Source organism: Carcharhinus amblyrhynchos, unplaced genomic scaffold, assembly GCF_965287045.1.
Source record: "Carcharhinus amblyrhynchos unplaced genomic scaffold, sCarAmb.v2.hapA chromosome_115, whole genome shotgun sequence".
NCBI classification, from domain to species: Eukaryota; Metazoa; Chordata; class Chondrichthyes; order Carcharhiniformes; family Carcharhinidae; genus Carcharhinus; species Carcharhinus amblyrhynchos.
The window spans coordinates 123763-147205 of record NW_027649855.1 but is presented as its reverse complement, the minus strand read 5'-3'; the positions used below and the strand labels follow the sequence as shown (position 1 = coordinate 147205).

Below are 23443 nucleotides of genomic sequence, written 5' to 3'. Positions count from 1 at the left end.
CCACCCTCTGAGTGAAAAACTTACCCCTAACATCACTTCTGTACTTCCCTCCCCGCACCTTAAATCTGTGTCCTCTCGTAGCGACCATTTCAACCCGGGGAAATAGCCTCTGAGAATCCACCCTATCCATTCCTCTCAACATTTTATAAACCTCTATCAGGTCGCCTCTCAACCTTCGTCTCTCCAGGGAAAAGAGACCCAGCTCCCTCAACCTAACTTCATAAGGCATGCCTCCCAGTCCAGGCAACAGTCCAGAACCTCCCAGATCATTGTCCACCTTGAATACCGAGGCAAAGTACTCATTAAGCACCTCTGCCATTTCTTCCGGTTCCACACAGACCTTTCCCCCTTCACCTTTTATAGGTCCTATCCCTTCGCATCTCATCCTTTTACTCTTCACATATTTGTAGAAGGCCTTGGGATTCTCCTTAATCTTACTGCCAAAGCCTTCTCATGACCCCTTCTGTCAACATTTCATAACCCCTTTTAGCCCTTCTGACTTCTCATTTTGGTTCTTTCCTAGTCTCTCAGTATTCCTCCAGAGCTCCATCTGTTTTCAGTTGCCTGGACCTAACATACGCCTTGCTTTTCTTTTTGATCAGATCCTCAATTTCCCTGGTTATCCACGGCCCTCGAATCCTACCTTTCCTATCCTTCCTTTTTACAGGCACATGCCTGTCCTGCAGCCTTATCAACTGGTCCTTAAAAGACTCCCACATGCCAGACATGGACTTACCCTCAAACAGTCTCTCCCAATCAACGGCCACCAATTCCTGCCTAATCCGGCTATAGTTGGCCTTCCCCCAATTTAGCTTGTCCATTACTATCCTAAAGTTAACAGAATTGTGGTCACTATTTGCCACATGTTCCCCTACTGAAACTTTGATGACCTGACTGGGCTCATTTCCCAGAACTAGGTCCAGTATAGCCCCCTATCTAGTTGGGCTGTCTGCATACTGTTCTAAAGAACCTTCCCGCGTTTATAAATTCCTCCCCGTCCAGACCCCCAGCCCTAGGCACTTTCCAGTCTCGACCAGGGAAATTAAAGTCTCCCACTACAACACCCCTATTTTTTCTGCACCTATCCAGAATCTCCTTACATATCTGTTCCTCCACTTCCCGTGGGCTGTTGGGTGGCTTGTAGTATACCCCCAGCATAGTGACTGCGCCCTTCCTGTTTCTGAGCTCCACCCACAGCAACTCATTACATCATCCCTCTAACTTGTCCACCCTCTGCACCGCTGTAATATGCTCCCTAACTAATATCGCCACTCCCCCACCTCTTTTAGCCCCTCCTCTGTCCCGCCTAAAACACTTATACCCCGGAATATTCAGCTGCCAGTCCTGTCCTTTTAACCAAGTCTCCGTCACCGCAACCACATCCAAATTCCGCGTAAGCATTAAGGCCCTAAGTTCGTCTGTCTTACCCGTTACGCTCCTCGCATTGAAGCAGACGCACTCCAGACCTCCAGGCCCAGTCAGGTCATCCTCCTCCAGAATGCTCTTCCTCTTAGCTACCCTTGTCCTGGCCCCCCGCTTGTCTCCAGCCTCAGTGCTTACTGACCTACTGTTTTGATCCTCATCCCCCTGCTACACTAGTTTAAACCCTGCCAAAACACTCCAGCAAAACTCCCAGCCAGAACTGAGGTGAGGAGAAATTTCTTCACCCAGAGAATGGCGAATGCGTGGAATTCACTCCCACAGAATATAGTTGGGGCCAAAATGTTGTCTGAATTCAAGAAGAAATTAAATATAGCCCTTGGAGCTAAAGGGATCAAAGGATCTGGGAGGAAAAGAGGGAATCAGGATATTGAATTTGATGACTAGCCATGATTAGGAAGAATGGCGGAGCAGACATGAAGAGCCAAATGGCCTTCTCCTGCTTCTAGTTTCTATGGAGGTGATTCTCCTATCCAAATTGGCAACTTTTCTAACAGGTCTGGAGGGGAGATGCACATCACCGGCCTTGTTCCGGGATTTGTGTATGCGCTGGGAAAGCATGCGCACCTCCCAGAGCCGGAGAACAATCAGAAACCAGACCACGCTGGAAACCAGTGGGAAGGCAGGTAAGTAATTTGAATCTAATTTGAAACTGTTTAAATCTAATTATCGGGAACTTGCCGGTCCTGATCGAATCTCCCATCCTGCCAGGAGTAATTCATTCCGGCAGTGTTCAGAGTAGCTCCCCACATTTGGGGAACTAGTGGGAGACCCTCCACCGGAATGAAAAGGGAAAAAAATCAGGGCTCCCCAGGGGATTGAATGGCTGGGGGGGTGCTGGTATGGTGCCCCTTGGGCAGGGGAACCCTGGCAGGGATGGGCTTTACTGTGGGCAGGGCCTAGGGGTGATTGGGGGGGTCCCAGTGCCATGCTGCATGGTGATCGGTCTGGTCTAGAGGGAGAGCAGCAATTAGTCGGATCTGCCAGGGGGAGCCTGCCTCTTGGGAAGGGGGTGGGTGGAGGGGAATCAGCAGATAGGGAGCAGGGGTTGACAGGGTGAGGGGGGTGGTGGGATCGTCACTGCTTGGGGGGGGGTGTTTTCACCTGACGAAGGGGCAAACCCCAAAAGCTTGTGAGTTTACTATCAAATAAATTGGTTGGACTTTAACCTGGTGTTGTGAGACTTCTTACTGTGTTTACCCCAGTCCAATGCCGGCATCTCCACATCATATCTCATAGAACACAGAGGGTGATGGTGGAGGGAAAGTTTTCAGACTGAAGGCCAGTTACCAGCGATGTACCACGGGGATCAGTGCTGGGTCCTCTGCTATTTGTGATTTTTATCAATGACTTGGAAGAGGGGGCTGAAGGGTGGGTTAGTAAATTTGCTGATGACACCAAGATTGGTGGAGTAGTGGATGAGGTGGAGGGCTGTTGTAGGCTGCAAAGAGACATTGATAGGATGCAGAGCTGCGCAGAAAAGTGGCAGATGGCGTTTAACCCTGATAAGTGTGAGGTGATTCATTTTGGTAGGACAAGCTTGAATGAGGATTACAGGGTCAACGGCAGGTTCTGAGGAATGTGGAGGAACAGAGAGATCTTGGGGTTCATATCCACAGATCTCTGAAGGTTGCCATTCAAGTGGATAGAGTCGTGAAGAAGGCTTATAGTGTGTTAGCCTTTATTAACAGAAGGTTTGAGTTTAAGAGCTGTGGGGTTATGCTGCAACTATACTGGACCTTGGTGAGACGGCATTTGGAATGTTGTGTGCAGTTCTGGTCACCTCACTATAAGAAGAATGTGGAAGAATTGGAGAGAGTGCAGAGGAGATTTACCAGGATGCTGCCTGGTTTGGTCCTTGTGCATGAATCGCAAAAACCCAGTCTGCAGGTGCAGCAGGTGATCAAGAAGGTGAATGGAATGTTGGCCTTTATCGCGAGGGAGATAGAATATGAAAGCAGGGAGGTCTTGCTGCAAGGCTCTGGTAAGAGTACAAGGCATTGGTGAGGCTACAACTGGAGTAATGTGTGCAACTTTGGTTCCCTTATTTGCGAAAGGATATATTGGCCTTGGAGGGAGTACAGAGAAAGTTCACCAGGTTGATACCGGAGATGATCTTATTGAATGGTGGGGCAGGCTCGAGGGGCTAGATGGCCTATTCCTGCTGCTACTTCTTATGCTCTTATGTAGGTCTTATGAGGAAAGGTTGAGGGAGCTGGGGCTTTTCTCTTTAGAGTGAAGGAGGATGAGAGGCAACCTAATAGATGTTTATGAAATGATGAGATGGATAGCTAGAGTGGACGTTCAGGGACTACTTCCTCAGGTGGATGTAGCTGTTACTAGGGGCCATAACTATGAGGTTTATGGTGGGAGATATAGGAGGGATGTCCGAGGTAGATTCTTTACTCAAGAGAGTGGTAGGGTGTGGAATAGACTGCCTGCTGTGATAGTGGAGTCGGACACTTTAGGAACTTTCTGGCAGTTATTGGATAGACACATGGAGCACACCAGAACGATAGGGAGTGGGAAAGCTTGATCTTGGGTTCGGCCATAGCTTGGCACAACATCGAGGACTGAAGGGTTTGTACTGTGCTGTATTGTTCTATGTTCTGTGTAGTAATAGCACGGGCTTGGCGGGTCGAAGGGTCTGCTCCTGCGCTGTTGTTTTCTTTGTTCAGGGTTGACTGTTTACTGTTGCCATTTTCGTGCCTGATGGTTGCTGGGTGGTCCGTGCAGTTTTGTTCTTTTGCGTTTTCTTTCTTGTGGGTGAATACAGCTTGCTAGGGTGTTTCAATCTACCACATGTCGTGGAGTCACATGTAGGATGGCAGGTTTCCTTCCCTAAAATCACTGGTGAAGGTTTGGGTTTTTACGACAATCGACAAGTTCTAATGGTCATTATACTTCTAATTCTAGATTTTGATTGAGTTTAAATTCTAAACATCTACCATGGATTCAAACTTCGTCCTGAGAGGATTATTCTGTTTCTCTGGATTGGTAGTCCAGCAACAATACCACTGCTCCACTGCCTCCCGTAGTGTTGTGATAGACTCTCAGCCATGATCATAATGAATGGTGGAACAGGCTTGAAGGGCAGAATCATCTACTCTTGCAATTTCTGTATTTCTGTGCTAATTCTCTGCAAAGATCTGAGTGTTTTTGAATGTACTGATCAGGGGAAGTCGATGACTAAACCAGCATTTAAGACACACCATTAAATCCCCTTGGAAAGGTGGTGTTGAGTATATTTGACACTGCTGGTAAAAGCAGCTGTATAATTCTAGGGGTGGAAGAGACAGTGACCTGTGACCAATAACAATTATCCTAAATACTCTGGTTTCAAGGGAAAGATGTTTTCAGTAAGTATACACATAAACCTATATTTAATTTTGTTTTGGCAGTGGTTGTCTGGAGTCTGGATTGGAATCCCTGTTGAAGGCAGCAGGCAGCAACCTGCTAATTTTGAAGGTATCCCATTGTCCAAATATTCTGACTGACCGTTCTCTTTGGTTGGCAAGCTGTTATTGCCGTGCACTCCAAGCAGTAACTTACAGGTAAGGGAAATGTGCGTATTTTTATAACTTATCTAAGTTTGGCTGAGAGAAATAATTACGGCAACGTGAATAGAACAAGATTATGCAGGAAATGCTCGATAGGTCTGCCAGCATCTGTGCAGAGAGTCTGCTTTTATGTAAGGACAGACAGAAGGCAAGATCTAGAATGGTAATGTCACTGGATCAGCATTCCAGAGGCTCAGATTTCTCAGAGCAGCTGCAGAACATTCTGAATATGGAGTTGGGATTACGGAAACATGGCTGCAGGGTGACCAGGGATGAGAACTAAACATCCAGAGTAGTCAGTATTTTGGAAGGACAGAGAAAAAGGAAAAGGCGGTGGAGTTGCATTGCTGGTTAAAGAGGACATTGACGCAATAATGAGGAAGGATATTAGCTCCAATGATGTTTTGGTCACCTAGTTACAGGAAGGATGTAAATAAGGTTGAAAGAGTGCAGAGAAGGTTCACAAGGATGTTGCCGGGACTTGAGAAGCTGAGTTACAGAGAGAGATTGAATAGGTTAGGACTTTATTCCCTGGAGCGTAGGAGAATGAGGGGAGATTTGATAGAGGTGTATAAGATTTTGATGGGTATGGGTAGAGTGAATGCAAGCAGGCTTTTTCCACTGAGGCTAGGGGAGAAAAAAACCAGAGGGCATGGGTTAAGGGTGAAAGGAGAAAAGTGTAAAGGGAATATTAGGGGGGGCTTCTTCATGCAGAGAGGGGTGGGAGTATGGAATGAGCTGCCGGATAAAGTGGTAAATGCGGGGTCACTTTTAACATATAAGAAAATTTCGGACGGGTTCATGGATGAGAGGGGTGTGGAGGGATAAGGTCCAAGTGCAGGTCAGTGGGACTAGGCAAAAAATGGTTCGGCACAGACAAGAAAGGCCAAAAAGCCTGTTTCTGAGCTGTAATTTTCTAAGGTTCTATGGTTTCATGATGTGGAATCTGTACGGGTAGAGCTAAGAAACACTAAGGGGCGAAAAACTTTAGTGGCAGTTTTATATACAGACTTCCAAACTGTGGACGTGATGTTGGAAGTGGCATCAAAGAGGAAGTTAGAGATGTATGCAATCATTTTAATGATGTGTGATTTAAATCTGCATATAGATTGGACAAATCAAATTAGTAACAATACTGCCCAGGAGGAATTCCTGGAGTGTTTTCGGAATGGTTTTCTGAATCAAACCATTCATGTGGAACCAACTAGAGAACAGGCCAAATTGGGTATTGTGTAATGAGAAAGGAACACTTTAACACCAGGAGTATTGGAGGTAAATGGATGAATTGGGCACGATGTTTGACTCATCGACTGAGTGACATCTTCTACTGCCAGGATCTTCTGAGCCTCTGAAAGAGCATTATTCTGCAAGGCACTCCCTATTTAAACTTCAACACCTGAAAAGAAAACACAGATATAGAACATAGAACATTACAGTGCAGTACAGGCCCTTCGGCCCTCAATGTTGCGCCAACCTGTGAAAACCATCTAAACCCCATCTAACCCACACTATTCCAATACCATCCATATATTTATCCAATGACCATTTAAATGCCCTTAATGTAGGCGAGTCCACAACTGCTGCAAGCAGGGCATTCCACGCCTTTACCACTGTCTGAGTAAAGAACCTACCTCTGACATCTATCCTATATTATCACCCCTCAGTTTAAAGCTATGTCCCGTCATGTTAGCCATCTCCATCCGAGGAAAAAGGCTCTCATTGTCCACCTTATCTAATCCTCTGATCATCTTGTATGCCTCTATTAAGTCACCTCTTAACCTTCTCTCTAATGAAAACAGCGTCAAGTCCCTCAGCCTTTCCTCATAAGACCTTCCTACCACACCAGGCAACATTCTGGTAAATCTCCTCCGCACCCTTTCCAATGCTTCCACATCTTTCTTATAATGCGGCGACCAGAACTGTACGCAATATTCCAAGTGCAGCTGCACCAGATTTTTGTACAGCTGCAACATGATCTCACGGCTCCGAAACTCAACCCCTCTTCCAATAAAAGCTAACACACCGTATGCCTTCTTAACAAATACGCTCACCATTCACTTTTTTTGAGTTCAATCATCCCAAATCAATCAAGAAATACAGATATTAATCCGACAAAAGAGCCTGCGATTGTTATAATTCAGATCATAAACTCCAAAGTGTTTATAAAGTCCACCTGGATAATAGTTTAGTTTAGTTTATTTATTAGTCACAAGTAAGGCTAACATTAACACTTCAATGAAGTTATTGTCAACCAGGGTGCCAACTTTCAGAGATCTATGCACGTGGACACTACCAAGAGTATTTCTATTAGCCCAATACTCTGTAATCCAAAGTGAATCACCTCACAGTTTTCCACATTAAACTCCATTTGCCACCTCTCAGCCCAGTTCTGCAGCTTATCTATGTCCCCCTGCAAATTGCAACATCCATCCGCACTGTCCACAACTCCTCTGACTTTAGTGTCGTCAGCAAATTTACTAACCCATCCTTCTACACCCTCACCTAGGTCATTTATAAAAATGACAAACAGCAGTGGCCCCAGAACAGATCCCTGTGGTACACCACTAGTTACTGAACTCCAGGTTGAACATTTCCCATCAACCATCACCCTCTGTCTTCTTTCAGCTAGCCAATTCCTAATCTAAACCGCTAAATCACCCCCAATCCCATGCGTCCGTATTTTTACCATGGGGAACCTTATCGAACGCTTTACTGAAATCCATATACACCACATCAACTGCTTTACCCTCATCCACCTCTTTGGCCGCCTTCTCAAAGAACTCAATAAGGCTTGTGAGGCACGACCTACCTTTCACAAAACCCTCATCCCTAATCAAATTATTTCTCTCTAGATGATTATAAATCCTCTCCCTCATAATCCTTTCCAAAACTTTGCCCACAACAGAAGTAAGGCTTACCAGTCTATAATTTCCAGGATGGTATCTACTCCCCTTCTTGAACAAGGGGACAACATTCGCTATCCTCCAGCCTACTGGTACTATACCTGTGGACAATGATGACATAAAGATCAAAGCCAAAGGCTCTGCAATCTCCTCCCTAGCGTCCCAGAGAATCCTAGGATAAGTCCCATCCGGCCCAGGGGACTTATCTATTTTCATGCTTTCAAGAATTGCTAACACCTCCTCCTTTTGAACCTCAATCCCGTCTAGTCCAGAAGCCTGTACCTCAGTACTCTCCTTGACTACATTGACTTTTTCCTGTGTGAATATTGATGAAAAATATTCATTTAGTGCCCCTCCGATCTCTTCAGACTCCACACACAACTTCCCACTACTATCCTTGACTGGCCCTAATCTTACCGTACTCATTCTTTTATTCCTGACATAAATAGAGAAAATTTTAGCGATTTCCTTGATCCTACCTGCCAAAGACTTCTCATGTCCTCTTCTGGCTCTTCTTAGCTCTCTCTTTAGGTCCTTCCTGGCTAACTTGTAACTCTCCAGTGCCCTAACTAAGCTTTCACGTCTCATCTTTACATAAGTCTCCTTCTTCCTCTTCACAAGAGATTCAACTTCCTTAGTGTACCATGGTTCCCTCGCTCGACCACTTCCCCCCTGCCTGACAGGTACAAATTTGTCAAGGACGTGCAGTAGCTGTTCATAGAACAGAGAATATAGAACACTACAGCACAAACAGGCCCTTCGGCCCACGAGTTGCGCTGATCACATCAACACCTACCAATCTATAGACCTATCTATCACCCCCAATCCCATTAAACCCCATATACTCATCCAGAAGTCTTTTAAAAGACCCCAGCAAGTTCGCCTCCACCACCACTGACGGCAGCCGATTCCATTCACTCACCACCCTCTGAGTGAAAAACTTACCCCTATCATCACTTCTGTACTTTCCTCCCCGCACCTTAAATCTGTGTCCTCTCGTAGCGACCATTTCAAACCGGGGAAATAGCCTCTGAGAATCCACCCTATCGTTTCCTCTCAACATTTTATAAACTTCTATCAGGTCGCCTCTCAACCTTCGTCTCTCCAGGGAAAAAAGTCCCAGCTCCCTCAACCTATCTCCATAAGGCATGCCTCCCAGTCCAGGCAACATCCTTGTGAATCTCCTCTGTACCCTTTCAATAGCTTCTACGTCCTTCCTATAGTGAGGTGACCAGAACTGCGCACAGTACTCCAAATGAGGCCTGACAAGGGTCTTATAAAGTTGCAGCATTACCTAAACTCAATCCCTCGATTAATGAAGGCCAGTACACCATACGCCTTCTTGACCACATCCTCCACCTGCGAGGCCGATTTAAGAGTCCTGTGGACCCAGACCCCAAGATCCTTCTGCTCTACAACACTACTAAAACTCCTGCCCTTGATAGTGTACTCGTTCATCCCGTTGGTTCTGCCAAAATGGACGACTACACATTTATCCACGTTGAAGTCCATCTGCCACTTCTCCGCCCAGTCCTGCATTCTATTTATGTCCTGCTGCAACTTTTGACATCCTTCCAGACCATCCACAACACCACCGACCTTCGTGTCATCAGCGAACTTACTTACCCATCCCTCCACTTCCTCATCTAGGTCATTTATGAAAATGACAAACAGCAAGGGTCCTAGAACAGATCCCTGGGGCACTCCACTGGTGACTGACCTCCATGCCGAAAAAGATCCATCCACAACCACTCTCTGCCTTCTGCAGGCAAGCCAGTTCTGGATCCACAAGGCCAAAGGTCCTTGGACCCCATGCCCTCTCACCTTTTCAAGAAGTCTTGCATGGAGGACCTTATCAAACGCCTTGCTGAAGTCCATGTACACCACGTCCACTGCACTTCCTTCGTCAATGTGTTCAGTCACATTATCGAAGAACTCAACTAGGCTCGTAAGGCACGACCTGCCCTTGACAAAACCATGCTGACTATTTCTGATCATGTCAAACCTCTCCAAATGCTCGTAAATCTTGTCCCTCAGAAGCCTCTCCATCAGCTTACCAACCACTGAGGTCAGACTCACCGGTTGGTAATTTCCCGGGCTATCTCTGTTCCCTTTCTTGAAAATAGGAACCACATCCGCAATCCTCCAATCTTCCGGAACCTCTCCCGACTCCATTGACGATGCAAAGATCATCGCCAGGGGCTCTGCAATCACTTCGCTCGCCTCCCACAGTATCCTGGGGTATATCCCATCTGGTCCCGGCGACTTATCTATCTTGATAGAATTCAAAAGTTCTAACACATCCTCCTCCTTAATATCCACATACTCAATCTTTTCCATCTGCTGCAAATCCGTAGCAAAATTTCCCAGATCAGTTCCCACTGTGAATATTGAGGCAAAGTACTCATTAAGCACCTCTGCCATTTCTTCTGGTTCCACACAGACCTTTCCCCCTTCACCTTTTATAGGTTCTATCCCTTCTCTTCTCATCCTTTTACCTTTCACATATTTATAGAAGGCCTTGGGATTCTCCATAATCTTACCCGCCAAGGCCTTCTCATGACCCCTTCTGGTTCTCCTAATTTCCCTTTTAAGCTCCTTTCTACAGTCCTTATACTCCTCAAGATCCTTAACATCTCCTAGTTCCCTGAACCTTTTGTACACCTTCCTTTTCCTCCTGACTAGGTTCACCACAGCCTTCGTGCACCACGGTTCCCGCGACCTACCAAAACCCCCTTGTCTCATCAGAATGTTGTCATGCAGAGCTCTAGACAAACATTGTCTAGAGGAGGGGAGAATCTTGGGAATGGTGACCATAATTCTATCTCCTTCACAATTGCATTGGAACGAGATAGGATCAGGCAGGCTAGGAAGGTGTTTGTCTGGGGTAAGGGGAGATACGAAGAAGTCAGGAAGTTACTTGGACAAATAAACTGGAAGGAGGCGTTCTTAGGGAAAAGTACCGAAGGAAGGTGGCGGATATTCAAGGAATGTTTGTCTGGAGCTGTGCGTGACAACGTTCCGATGAGACAAGCGGGCTTTGGTAGGTCACGGGAACCTTGGTGCACGAAGGCTGTGTTGAACCTAGTCAGGAGGAAAGGGAAGGTGTACAAAAGGTTCAGGGAACTCGGAGAGGTTAAGGATCTTGAGGAGTATAAGGACTGTAGAAAGGAGCTTAAAAGGGAAATTAGGAGAGCCAGAAGGGGTCATGAGAAGACCTTGGCGGGTAAGATTAAGGAGAATCCCAAGGCCTTTTATAAATATGTGAAAGGTAAAAGGATGAGAAGAGAAGGGATAGGACCTATAAAAGGTGAAGGGGGAAAGGTCTGTGTGGAACCAGAAGAAATGGCAGAGGTGCTTAATGAGTACTTTACTTCAGTATTCACAGTGGAAGCTGATCTGGGAGATTTTGCCACAGATTTGCGGCAGATGGAAAAGATTGAGTTTGTGGATATTAAGGTGGAGGATGTGTTAGAACTTTTGAATTCTATCAAGATTGATAAGTCGCCGGGACCAGATGGGATATACCCCAGGATACTGTGGGAGGCGAGGGAAGTGATTGCAGAGCCCCTGGCGATGATCTTTGCGTCGTCAATGGAGACGGGAGAGGTTCCAGAAGATTGGAGGGTTGCGGATGTAGTCCCTATTTTCAAGAAAGGGAACAGAGATAGCTGGGGATAATTACCGACCGGTGAGTCTGACCTCAGTGGTTGGTAAGCTGATGGAAAGGCTTCTGAGGGACAAGATTTACGAGCATTTGGAGAGGTTTGACATGATCAGGAATAGTCAACATGGATTTGTCAAGGGCAGGTCGTGCCTTACGAGCCTAGTTGAGTTCTTCGATAATGTGACTGAACACATTGACGAAGGAAGTGCCGTGGACGTGGTGTACATGGACTTCAGCAAGGCATTTGATAAGGTCCCCCATGCAAGACTTCTTCAGAACGTGAGAGGGCATGGGATCCAAGGGCCTTTGGCCTTGTGGATCAAGAACTGGCTTGCCTGCAGAAGGCAGAGAGTGGTTGTGGATGGGTCTTTTTCGGCATGGAGGTTTGTCACCAGTGGAGTGCCCCAGGGATCTGTTCTAGGACCCTTGCTGTTTGTCATTTTCATAAATGACCTGGATGAGTAAGTGGAGGGATGGGTAAGTAAGTTCGCTGATGACACGAAGGTCGGTCGTGTTGTGGATGGTCTGGAAGGATGGCAGAAGTTGCAGCAGGACATAAATAGAACATAGAACATTACAGCGCAGAACAGGCCCTTCGGCCCACGATGTTGCGCCGACCAGTTTTTTTTAAAAAAAAACACTGACCCACTAACCTAAACCAATCCCTTTTCGTCCATAAACCTATCCACAGATCTCTTAAACGCCCCCAAACTAGGCGCATTTACAACCGCAGCAGGCAGGGCATTCCAATCCCTCACCACCCTCTGGGTAAAGAACCTACCCCTGACATCCGTCCTATAACTACCACCCCTTAATTTAAAGCCATGCCCCCTCGTGCTAGCATTCTCCATCCGAGGAAAAAGGCTATCACTATCCACCCTATCTAAAACTCTAATCATCTTATATGTTTCAATAAGATCCCCTCTTAGCCTCCTTCTTTCCAGCGAAAACAACCCCAAATCCCTCAGTCTCTCCTCATATGACCTCCCCTCCATACCAGGCAACATCCTGGTAAACCTCCTCTGCACCCTCTCCAAAGCCTCCACGTCCTTCCTATAATGTGGGGACCAGAACTGCACACAGTACTCCAAGTGCGGCCGCACCAGAGTTGTGTACAGTTGCAACATGACGCTGCGACTCCTAAGTTCAATCCCCCTACCAATAAACGCCAAGACACCGTATGCCTTCTTAACTACCTTATCTACTTGATTCCCAACTTTCAGGGATCTATGTACACATACACCTAGATCCCTCTGCTCCTCCACACTATTCAAAGTCCTCCCGTTAGCCCTATACTGAACACATCTGTTACTCCTACCGAAATGAATTACCTCACACTTCTCCGCATTGAACTCCATCCGCCACCTCGCGGCCCAGCTCTGCAACCTGTCTAAGTCACCCTGCAAACTATGACACCCTTCCTCACAATCTACCACACCACCGACTTTGGTGTCATCAGCAAACTTACTAATCCACCCAACTATACCCTCATCCAGATCATTAATAAAAATTACAAACAGCAGTGGCCCCAAAACCGATCCCTGAGGCACACCGCTCGTAACTGAACTCCATGACGAATATTCACCATCAACCACCACCCTCTGTCTCCTATCTGCCAGCCAATTCCTGATCCAAGTACCTAGATTACCCCCAATCCCATACATCTGCATTTTCTGCAGAAGCCCACCATGGTGAACCTTATCAAACGCCTTACTAAAATCCATATATACCACGTCAACTGCCTTACCCCTATCCACCTCTTTGGTCACTTTCTCAAAGAACTCAATAAGGTTAGTAAGGCACGACCTACCTGCTACAAAACCATGCTGACTGTCTCTAATCAATTCGTTACTCTCCAAATAACTATAAATCCTATCCCTAATAATTCTTTCTAAAACCTTACCCACAACAGAAGTAAGACTCACCGGTCTATAATTCCCAGGGAAGTCTCTGTTCCCCTTCTTAAACAATGGGACAACATTCGCTGTCCTCCAATCTTCCGGTACTATACCAGAGACCAACGATGACCTGAAGATCAGAGCCAGAGGCTCTGCAATCACCTCTCTAGCCTCCCAGAGAATCCTAGGGTAAATCCCATCCGGACCAGGGGACTTATCTATTTTCAAGCCCTCTAGAATATCCAGCACATCCCCGGTTTCAACTGCAATACTTTCTATTTTACACCCAAGCACCCCAGTGTCCTCCACAGCTACATTCATGTCCCCCTGCGTGAACACCGAAGAGAAATATTGGTTCAATGCCTCACCAATCTCTTCCGGTTCCACACACAACTTCCCTCTACTGTCTATAACTGGCCCTAATCTTGCCCTAACCAACCTTCTGTTCTTGACATACCTATAGAACACCTTAGGATTCTCCTTAATCCTATCAGCCAAAGTCATCTCATGTCCTCTTTTAGCCCTTCTTAACTCCCTCTTCAACTCCCTCCTAGCCAATCTAAAGCTTTCTAATGCACTACCTGAGCCCTCAAGCCTCATCCGAACATAAGCCTCCTTTTTCTTCCTAACCTACGAATCAACTTTTTTAGTACACCACGGTTCCCTGGGCCTACCAAATCCTCCTTGCCTGACAGAGACATACCTATTGCAGACCCGCAGTAGCTGTTCCTTGAAAAAATTCCACATTTCGGACGTTCCCAGTCCCTGTAATCTCCTAGTCCAACCTATGCTTCCTAATTCTCTCCTAATAGCCTCATAATTACCCTTCCCCCAGCTAAAACTACTGACCGGAGGTTCATGCCTATCCCTTTCCATCACTAAGGTGTACGTAACCGAATTGTGGTCACTATCACCAAAATGCACACCAACTTCCAAGTCTAGCACCTGGTCTGGCTCATTACCCAGCACCAAATCCAATATAGCCCCACCCCTAGTTGGCCTATCAACATACTGAGTCAAAAAACCCTCCTGCACACTTTGAACAAAGACTGACCCTTCTAACGAGCTAGAGCTATAGCAATTCCAATCAATATTAGTAAAGTTAAAGTCCCCCATAACAATTACCCTATTACTTTCACTCCTAACCAGGATCGTCTCCGCAATCCTTTCCTCAACCTCTCTAGAACTTTTTGGAGGTCTATAAAAGACTCCCAGCAGGGTGACCTCTCCTCTCCTATTTCTAATCTCCGCCCATACTACCTCAACAGACAAGTCCTCATCAAACTTCCTCTCTGACACTGTGATACAGTCCTTGACCAATAATGCTACCCCACCCCCTCTTCTACCTCCTTCCCTACTCCGACTAAAGCATTTGTACCCCGGGACCTGCAACATCCATTCCTGACCCTGCTCTATCCATGTCTCTGAAATGGCCACAACATCAAAATCCCAGGTACTGATCCACGCTGCAAGTTCATCCACTTTATTGCGAATACTCCTCGCATTAAAGTATACGCATTTCAAACCCTGCTCTGCCCCACCCACACAATGCTGTGCATTGCAGTCCCCATCTATGCCCCCCTCACTTTCACCCCCTCCACTCAGGATCCCACCCCCCCGTGAATCAGTTTAAATAGGATGCAGGACTGGGCGGAGAAGTGGCAGATGGACTTCAACGCGGATAAATGCGTAGTCGTCCATTTTGGCAGAACCAACGGGATGAACGAGTACACTATCAAGGGCAGAAGTCTGAGTAGTGTTGAGGAGCAGAAGGATCTTGGGGTCCGGGTCCACAGGACTCTTAAATCAGCCTCGCAGGTGGAAGAGGTGGTCAAGAAGGCGTATGGTGTACTGGCCTTCATTAATCGAGGGATTGAGTTTAGGAGTCGGGAGGTAATGCTGCAACTTTATAAGACCCTTGTCAGTCCTCATTTGGAGTACTGTGCGCAGTTCTGGTCGCCTCACTATAGGAAAGACGTAGAAGCTATTGAAAGGGTACAGAGGAGATTTACAAGGATGTTGCCTAGACTGGGAGGCATGCCTTATGAAGTTAGGTTGAGGGAACTGTGTCTCTTTTCCCTGGCGAGACGTAGGTTGAGAGGCGACCTGATAGAGGTTAAAACATAGAACATAGAACATTACAGCGCAGAACAGGCCCTTCGGCCCACGATGTTGCGCCGACCAGTTACAAAAACAATGACCCACTAGCCTATACCAATCCCTTTTCGTCCATAAACCTATCCAGAGATCTCTTAAACGCCCCCAAACTAGACGCATTTACAACTGCAGCAGGCAGGGCATTCCAATCCCTCACCACCCGCTGGGTAAAGAACCTACCCCTGACATCCGTCCTGTAGCTACCCCCCCTTAATTTAAAGCCATGCCCCCTCGTGCTAGCTTTCTCCATCCGAGGAAAAAGGCTATCACTATCCACCCTATCTAAACCTCTTATCATCTTATATGTTTCAATAAGATCCCCTCTTAGCCGCCTTCTTTCCAACGAAAACAACCCTAGATCCCTCAGTCTCTCCTCATAGGACCTCCCCACCATACCAGGCAACATCCTAGTAAACCTCCTCTGCACCCTCTCCAACGCCTCCACATCCTTCTTGTAATGCGGGGACCAGAACTGCACACAGTACTCCAAGTGCGGCCGCACTAGAGTAGTGTACAGTTGCAACATTACACTGCGACTCCTAAATTCAATCCCCCTACCAATAAACGCCAAGACACCGTACGCCTTCTTGACAACCTTATCTACTTGATTCCCAACTTTCAGGGATCTATGTACACACACACCTAGATCCCTCTGCTCATCCACACTATTCAAAGTCCTCCCGTTAGCCCTATACTCGACACATCTGTTGCTCCTACCAAAGTGAATTACCTCACACTTCTCCGCATTAAATTCCATCCGCCACCTCTCGGCCCAGCTCTGCAACCTATCTAAGTCTCCCTGCAGACTATGACACCCTTCCTCACAATCTACCACACCTCCAACTTTGGTGTCATCAGCAAATTTACTAATCCACCCAACTATACCCTCATCCAGATCATTAATAAAAATTACAAACAACAGTGGCCCCAAAACAGATCCCTGAGGCACACCACTCGTAACTGCACTCCATGATGAATATTTACCATCCACCACCACCCTCTGTCTCCTATCTGATAGCCAATTCCTGATCCAACTTCCTAGATTACCCACAATCCCATACATCTGCATTTTCTGCAGAAGCCTACCATGGTGAACCTTATCGAACGCCTTACTAAAATCCATGTATACCACGTCAACTGCCTTACCCCCATCCACCTCTTTGGTCACCTTCTCAAAAAACTCAATAAGGTTAGTAAGGCACGACCTACCCGCTACAAAACCATGCTGACTATTTCTAATCAATTCATTACACTCCAAATAACTATAAATCCTATCCCTAATAATTTTTTCTAAAACCTTGCCCACAACAGAAGTAAGACTCACCGGTCTATAATTCCCGGCAAAGTCTCTGTTCCCCTTCTTAAACAATGGGACAACATTCGCTATCCTCCAATCCTCCGGGACTACACCAGAGACCAATGACGACCTGAAGATCTGAGCCAGAGGCTCTGCAATCACCTCTCTAGCCTCCCAGAGAATCCTAGGGTAGATCCCATCCGGACCAGGGGACTTATCTATTTTCAGCCCCTCAAGAATTTCCAGCACATCCTCTTTATCAACCGTAATACTGTCTATTTTACACCCCTGCAACCCAATGTCCTCCTCAGCTATATTCATGTCCCCCTGCGTGAACACCGAAGAGAAATATTGGTTCAATACTTCTCCAATCTCCTCCGGTTCCACACACAACTTCCCCCTGCTGTCTGTAACTGGCCCTAATCTTGCCCTGACCAACCTTCTGTTCTTGACATACCTATAGAACGCCTTAGGATTCTCCTTAATCCTATCAGCCAAAGTCTTCTCATGTCCTCTTTTAGCCCTTCTCAACTCACTCTTCAACTCCCTCCTAGCCAATCTAAAGCTTTCTAGTGCACTATCTGAGCCCTCCAATCTCATCCGAACATAAGCCTCCTTTTTCTTTTTAACCATCGACTCAACTCTTTTAGTGCACCATGGTTCCCTAGATCTACCAAATCCACCATGCCTGACAGGGACATACCTATCAAGGACTCGCAGTAGCTGCTCCTTGAAAAAACTCCACATTTCAGACGTTCCCAGTCCCTGTAATCCCCTAATCCAATCCATGCTTCCTAATTCACTCCTGATAAAATGTTGAGAGGAATAGATAGGGTGGATTCTCAGAGGCTATTTCCCCGGGTTGAAATGGTCGCTATGAGAGGACACAGGTTTAAGGTGCGGGGAGGAAAGTACAGAAGTGATGTTAGGGGTAAGTTTTTCACTCAGAGGGTGGTGAGTGAATGGAATCGGCTGCCGTCAGTGGTGGTGGAGGCGAACTCGCTGGGGTCTTTTAAAAGACTTCTGGATGAATATATGGGGTTTTATGGGATTGGGGGTTATAGATAGGTCTATAGATTGGTAGGTGTTGATGTGATCAGCGCAACTCGTGGGCCGAAGGGCCTGTTTGTGCTGTAGTGTTCTATGTTCTATGTTCTATTCCTTGAATATCCGCCACCTTCCTTCGGTACTTTTCCCTAAGAACGCCTCCTTCCAGTTTATTTGTCCAAATAACTTCCTGACTTCTTCATATCTCCCCTTACTCCAGACAAACACCTTCCTAGCCTGCCTGATCCTATCTCGTTGCAATGCAATTGTGAAGGAGATAGAATTATGGTCACCATTCCCAAGATGCTCTCCTACCGAGAGATCCGTCACCTGCCCTGGTTCATTCGCCAGTACCAGGTCAAGTACAGCCTCTCCCCTCGTCGGCTTATCCATATACTGTGTCAGGAAACCTTCCTGAACACACCTAACAAACTCCTCCCCATCCAAACCCCTTACCCTAGGGATATTCCAGTCGATGTTTGGGAAATTGAAGTCTCCCATCACGACAACTCTGTTATTACTACATCTCTCCAGAATCTGTTTCCCTATCTGCACCTCACCTTCCCTGTCACTATTGGGCGGCCTATAGAATACACCCAGCAAAGTTTTCGACCTTTTGCTGTTCGTAACTTCCATCCACAGAGACTCTGTAGATAGTCCCTCCACGGCATCCTCTTTCTCTGCAGCCATGACACTGTCCCTGATCAACAGTGCCACTCCACCACCTCTTCTGCCACCCTCCCTGTCCTTCCTGAAGCATCTGAATCCTGGCACCTGAAGTACCCAGTCCTGTCCCTGAGACATCCAAGTCTCCGTAATGGCCACCACATCACATTCCCAAGCAGCAATCCATGCCCTAAGCTCATCTACCTTATTCACTACACTCCTGGCGTTAAAATATGTACACTTCAGCCCCTCAGTCCGGGCATTTCCCTTCTCCACCCCCTGTCTAACCTCCCTCTCATGCTGCCTGCAGTCCTCCCCTACCTGGGAGCGAACCTCCTCCGTCCCAGTCTCCCCATCACAATTCCCTCCCCCCATCCTTTCTAGTTTAAAGTCCCCCCGGTAGCCTTAGCCAGTCTTCCTACCAAGATATTAGTCCCCCTTGAACAAGTCCCCTGTTCCTTGAACAAGCTCCACAGTTCAATTGTGTCCATTCCCTGCAGTTTCCTTCTCCAACCTATGTATCCTAAATCTCGCTTAATCGCTTCATAACTTCCTTTCCCCCAGCTATAACTCCTGCCCTTCAGTATATACCTATCCCTTTCTATCACTAAGATAAACGTAACCGAATTGTGGTCACTATTGTGGTGGCCATTACGGAGACTTGGATGTCTCAGGGACAGGACTGGGTACTTCAGGTGCCAGGTTTCAGATGCTTCAGGAAGGACAGGGAGGGTGGCAGAAGAGGTGGTGGAGTGGCACTGTTGATCAGGGACAGTGTCATGGCTGCAGAGAAAGAGGATGCCATGGAGGGACTATCTACAGGATATCTATCTATCTATCTATTTACAGGAAGGATGTGGAGGCTTTGGAGAGGGTGCAGAGGAGGTTTACCAGGATGTTGCCTGGTATGGAGGGGAGGTCCTAGGAGGAGAGACTGAGGGATTTGGGGTTGTTTTCGCTGGAAAGAAGGCGGCTAAGAGGGGATCTTATTGAAACATATAAGATGATTAGAGGTTTAGATAGGGTGGACAGTGATAGCCTTTTTCCTTGGATGGAGAAAGCTAGCACGAGGGGGCATGGCTTTAAATTAAGGGGGGGTAGTTATAGGACGGATGTCGGGGGTAGGTTCTTTACCCAGACGGTGGTGGGGGATTGGAATGCCCTGCCTGCTGCAGTTGTAAATGCCCCTAGTTTGGGGGCGTTTAAGAGATCCGTGGATAGGTTTATGGACGAAAAGGGATTGGTTTAGGTTAGTGGGTCATTGTTTTTGAACTGGTCGGCGCAACATCGTGGGCCGAAGGGCCTGTTTGTGCTGTAGTGTTCTATGTTCTATGTTCTATCACCGAAGTGCTCACCTACCTCCAAATCTAACACCTGGTCTGGTTCATTGCCCAGTACCAAATCCACTGTACATAGAACTTAGAACATTACAGCGTGGAACAGGCCCTTCGGCCCACAATGTTGCGCCGACCAGTCTTATTTTTAAAAAAAACATTGACCCACTAATCTAAACCAATCCCTTTTCGTCCATAAACCTATCCACCAATCTCTTAAACGCCCCCAAACTAGGTGCATTTACAACTGCAGCAGGCAGGGCATTCCAGTCCCTCACCACCCTCTGGGTAAAGAACCTGCCCCTGACATCCGTCCTATAACTACCCCCCTTAATTTAAAGCCATGCCCCCTCGTGCTAGATTTCTCCATCCGAGGAAAAAGGCTATCACTATCCACCCTATCTAAACCTCTAATCATCTTATATGTTTCTATAAGATCCCCTCTTAGCCGCCTTCTTTCCAGTGAAAACAACCCCAAATCCCTCAGTCTCTCCTCATAGGACCTCCCCTGCATACCAGGCAACATCCTGGTAAACCTCCTCTGCACCCTCTCCAAAGCCTCCACATCCTTCCTGTAATGTGGGGACCAGAACTGCACACAGTACTCCAAGTGCGGCCGCACCAGAGTTGTGTACAGTTGCAACATGACGCTGCGACTCCTAAATTCAATCCCCCTACCAATAAACGCCAAGACACCGTACGCCTTCTTAACAACCTTATCTACTTGATTCCCAACTTTCAGGGATCTATGTACACATACACCTAGATCCCTCTGCTCCTCCACACTATTCAAAGTCCTCCCGTTAGCCCTATACTCAACACATCTGTTATTCCTACCGAAATGGATTACCTCACACTTCTCCGCAGCCTCACCTCTTGTCGGCCTATTTACATACTGTGTCAGGAAACCTTCCTGCACACATTAAACAAAAACTGACCCATCTAAGTACTCGAACTAAAGCTTTTCCAGTCAATATTTGTAAAGTTAAAGTCCCCCATAACAACTACCCTGTTACTTTTGCTCCTATCCAGAATCATCTTTGCAATCCTTTCCACTACATCTCTGGAACTTTTTGGAGGCCTATAAAAAACTCCCAGCAGGGTGACCTCTCCTTTCCTGTTCCTAATCTCAGCTCATACTACCTCAGTAGACCAGTCCTCATCAAACGTCCTTTCTGCCACCATAATAAGAAGAACATAAGAAATAGGAGCAGGAGTAGGCCATCCAGCCCGTCGAGCCTGTCCCGCCATTCAATAAGATCATGGCTGATCTGTCGCTGCTCAGTTCCACTTTCCCGCCCTCTCCCCATAACCCTTAATCCCCTCTCCTATCAAAAACCCATCAACCCGCGTCTTAAAAATATTTAGCGAGGCAGCCTCCACCACTTCAACGGGCAGAGAATTCCAGAGATTCACCACCCTTTGAGTGAAGAAGTTCCTCCTCAACTCCATTCTAAACCGTCCCCCTTTTATCTTGAGGCTGTGCCCCCTAGTCCTACTGTCTTTTTTGAGCGGGAAGAGTCTTTCCACCTCTATCCTATCCATCCCATTCATCATCTTATACGTCTCAATGAGATCTCCTCTCATTCTTCTAAACTCTAACGAGTAGAAGCCCAGTTTATTCAGCCTCTCCTCATAGCTCAACCCCCTCAACTCCGGTATCAGCCTAGTAAACCTCCTCTGCACTCCCTCCAAGGCCAAAATATCTTTGCGCAGGTGCGGCGCCCAAAAATGCACACAGTACTCCAGTTGCGGCCTCACCAGTGCCCTGTACAGCTGCAGCAAGACCTCCCTACTTTTATATTCAATCCCCCTCGCTATGAAGGCCAGCATCCCATTCGCCTTCCTGACCACCTGTTGCACCTGCAAGCTGGGTTTTTGCGACTCATGCACAAGGACCCCGAGGTCCCCCTGCACCGTCGCATGCTGCAGTTTTTCGCCCCGTAAGTAATAGTCCTTCCGACCATTCTTCCTACCAAAGGGGACCACCTCACACTTGCCAACATTAAATTCCATTTGCCATTTCCTGGCCCATTCGCCCAGCCTATCTAGATCCTTCTGTAGACTCTCCACACCCTCCGCACAATTTGCCGTTCCCCCAATCTTGGTGTCATCAGCAAATTTCGACACTCTACACTCGGTTCCCTCCTCCAGATCATCTATATAAATGGTAAAAAGCTGAGGCCCCAGCACCGACCCCTGGGGCACTCCACTAGTCACCATCCGCCAATCCGAATAGCACCCGTTGACCCCCACTCTCTGCCTCCTATTTGACAACCAATCCTCTATCCACGCTAACACCCTACCCCCAACTCCATGTCCCTTGACCTTCTGCAATAAACTCTTGTGAGGCACTTTGTCAAACGCCTTCTGAAAATCTAGAAAGACCACATCCACCGGCTCTCCTCTATCCACCGCCCTAGACACATCCTCATAGAACTCCAGTAAATTTGTCAGACACGACTTCCCTTTAATGAAACCGTGCTACGTCTGCTCTATCAAGCAATTCCCTTCAAGATGCCTCGCAATTTCCTCCTTAATGACAGATTCTAACATTTTACCTACCACAGACGTTAAACTAACCGGCCTATAATTCCCCGCCTTTTGCCTGGCACCCTTCTTAAACAACGGCGTAACATTAGCCGTTTTCCAATCATCTGGCACTTCCCAGGAATCCAGCGACATTTGGAAAATAACCACCAAGGCATCCACTATCACCTCCACCATTTCTTTCAGAACCCTCGGATGCATTCCATCCGGTCCTGGGGACTTGTCCACAATCAGCCCCTCCAGTCTGTCGAGCACCGCCTTTCTAGTAACAGTAATGTCATTAAGACCCTCCAGTCCTACCACCTTTCCATCGCTTACACCCGGCAAATTATTCACGTCCTCCTCCGTGAAGACAGAAACAAAAAAGTTATTCAATACCTTAGCCATATCCCCATCCCCTACCACTAGGTCCCCTTTCTCATCCTCTAAAGGACCAACGTTCACCCTAGCCAGCCTCTTCCTTTTTATATATTTATGGGGGGAGGGAACTGTGATGGGGAAACTGGGACGGAGGAGGTTCGCTCCCAGGTAGGGGAGGACCGCAGGCAGTATGGGAGGGAGGTTAGACAGGCGATGGAGATGGAAAATGCCCAGACTGAGGGGCTGAAGTGTATATATTTTAATGCAAGGAGTGTAGTGAATAAGGTAGATGAGCTTAGGGCGTGGATTGCTGTTTGGGATTGTGATGTGGTGGCCATTACGGAGACTTGGATGTCTCAGGGACAGGACTGGGTACTTCAGGTGCCAGGCTTCAAGTGCTTCAGGAAGGACAGGGAGGGTGGCAGAAGGGGTGGTGGAGTGGCACTGTTGATCAGGGACAGTGTCATGGCTGCAGAGAAAGAGGATGTCGTGGAGGGACTGTCTACAGAATCTCTGTGGGTGGAAGTTACAAACAGCAAAGGGTCGAAAACTTTGCTGGGTGTA

The 23443-nt window shown here is 47.2% G+C and overlaps 1 protein-coding gene across 1 annotated transcript in view; it reads left to right on the top strand.

Moving 5' to 3' along the window:
- fbxo41 (F-box protein 41) overlaps nt 1–23443 on the top strand; it is a 451090-nt gene that overhangs the window by 337032 nt on the left and 90615 nt on the right. The window contains exon 9 of the mRNA XM_080183008.1: nt 4842–4994. Coding sequence (XP_080039134.1) covers nt 4842–4994 — 153 coding nt within the window. The remainder of the gene's footprint in view (nt 1–4841; nt 4995–23443) is intronic.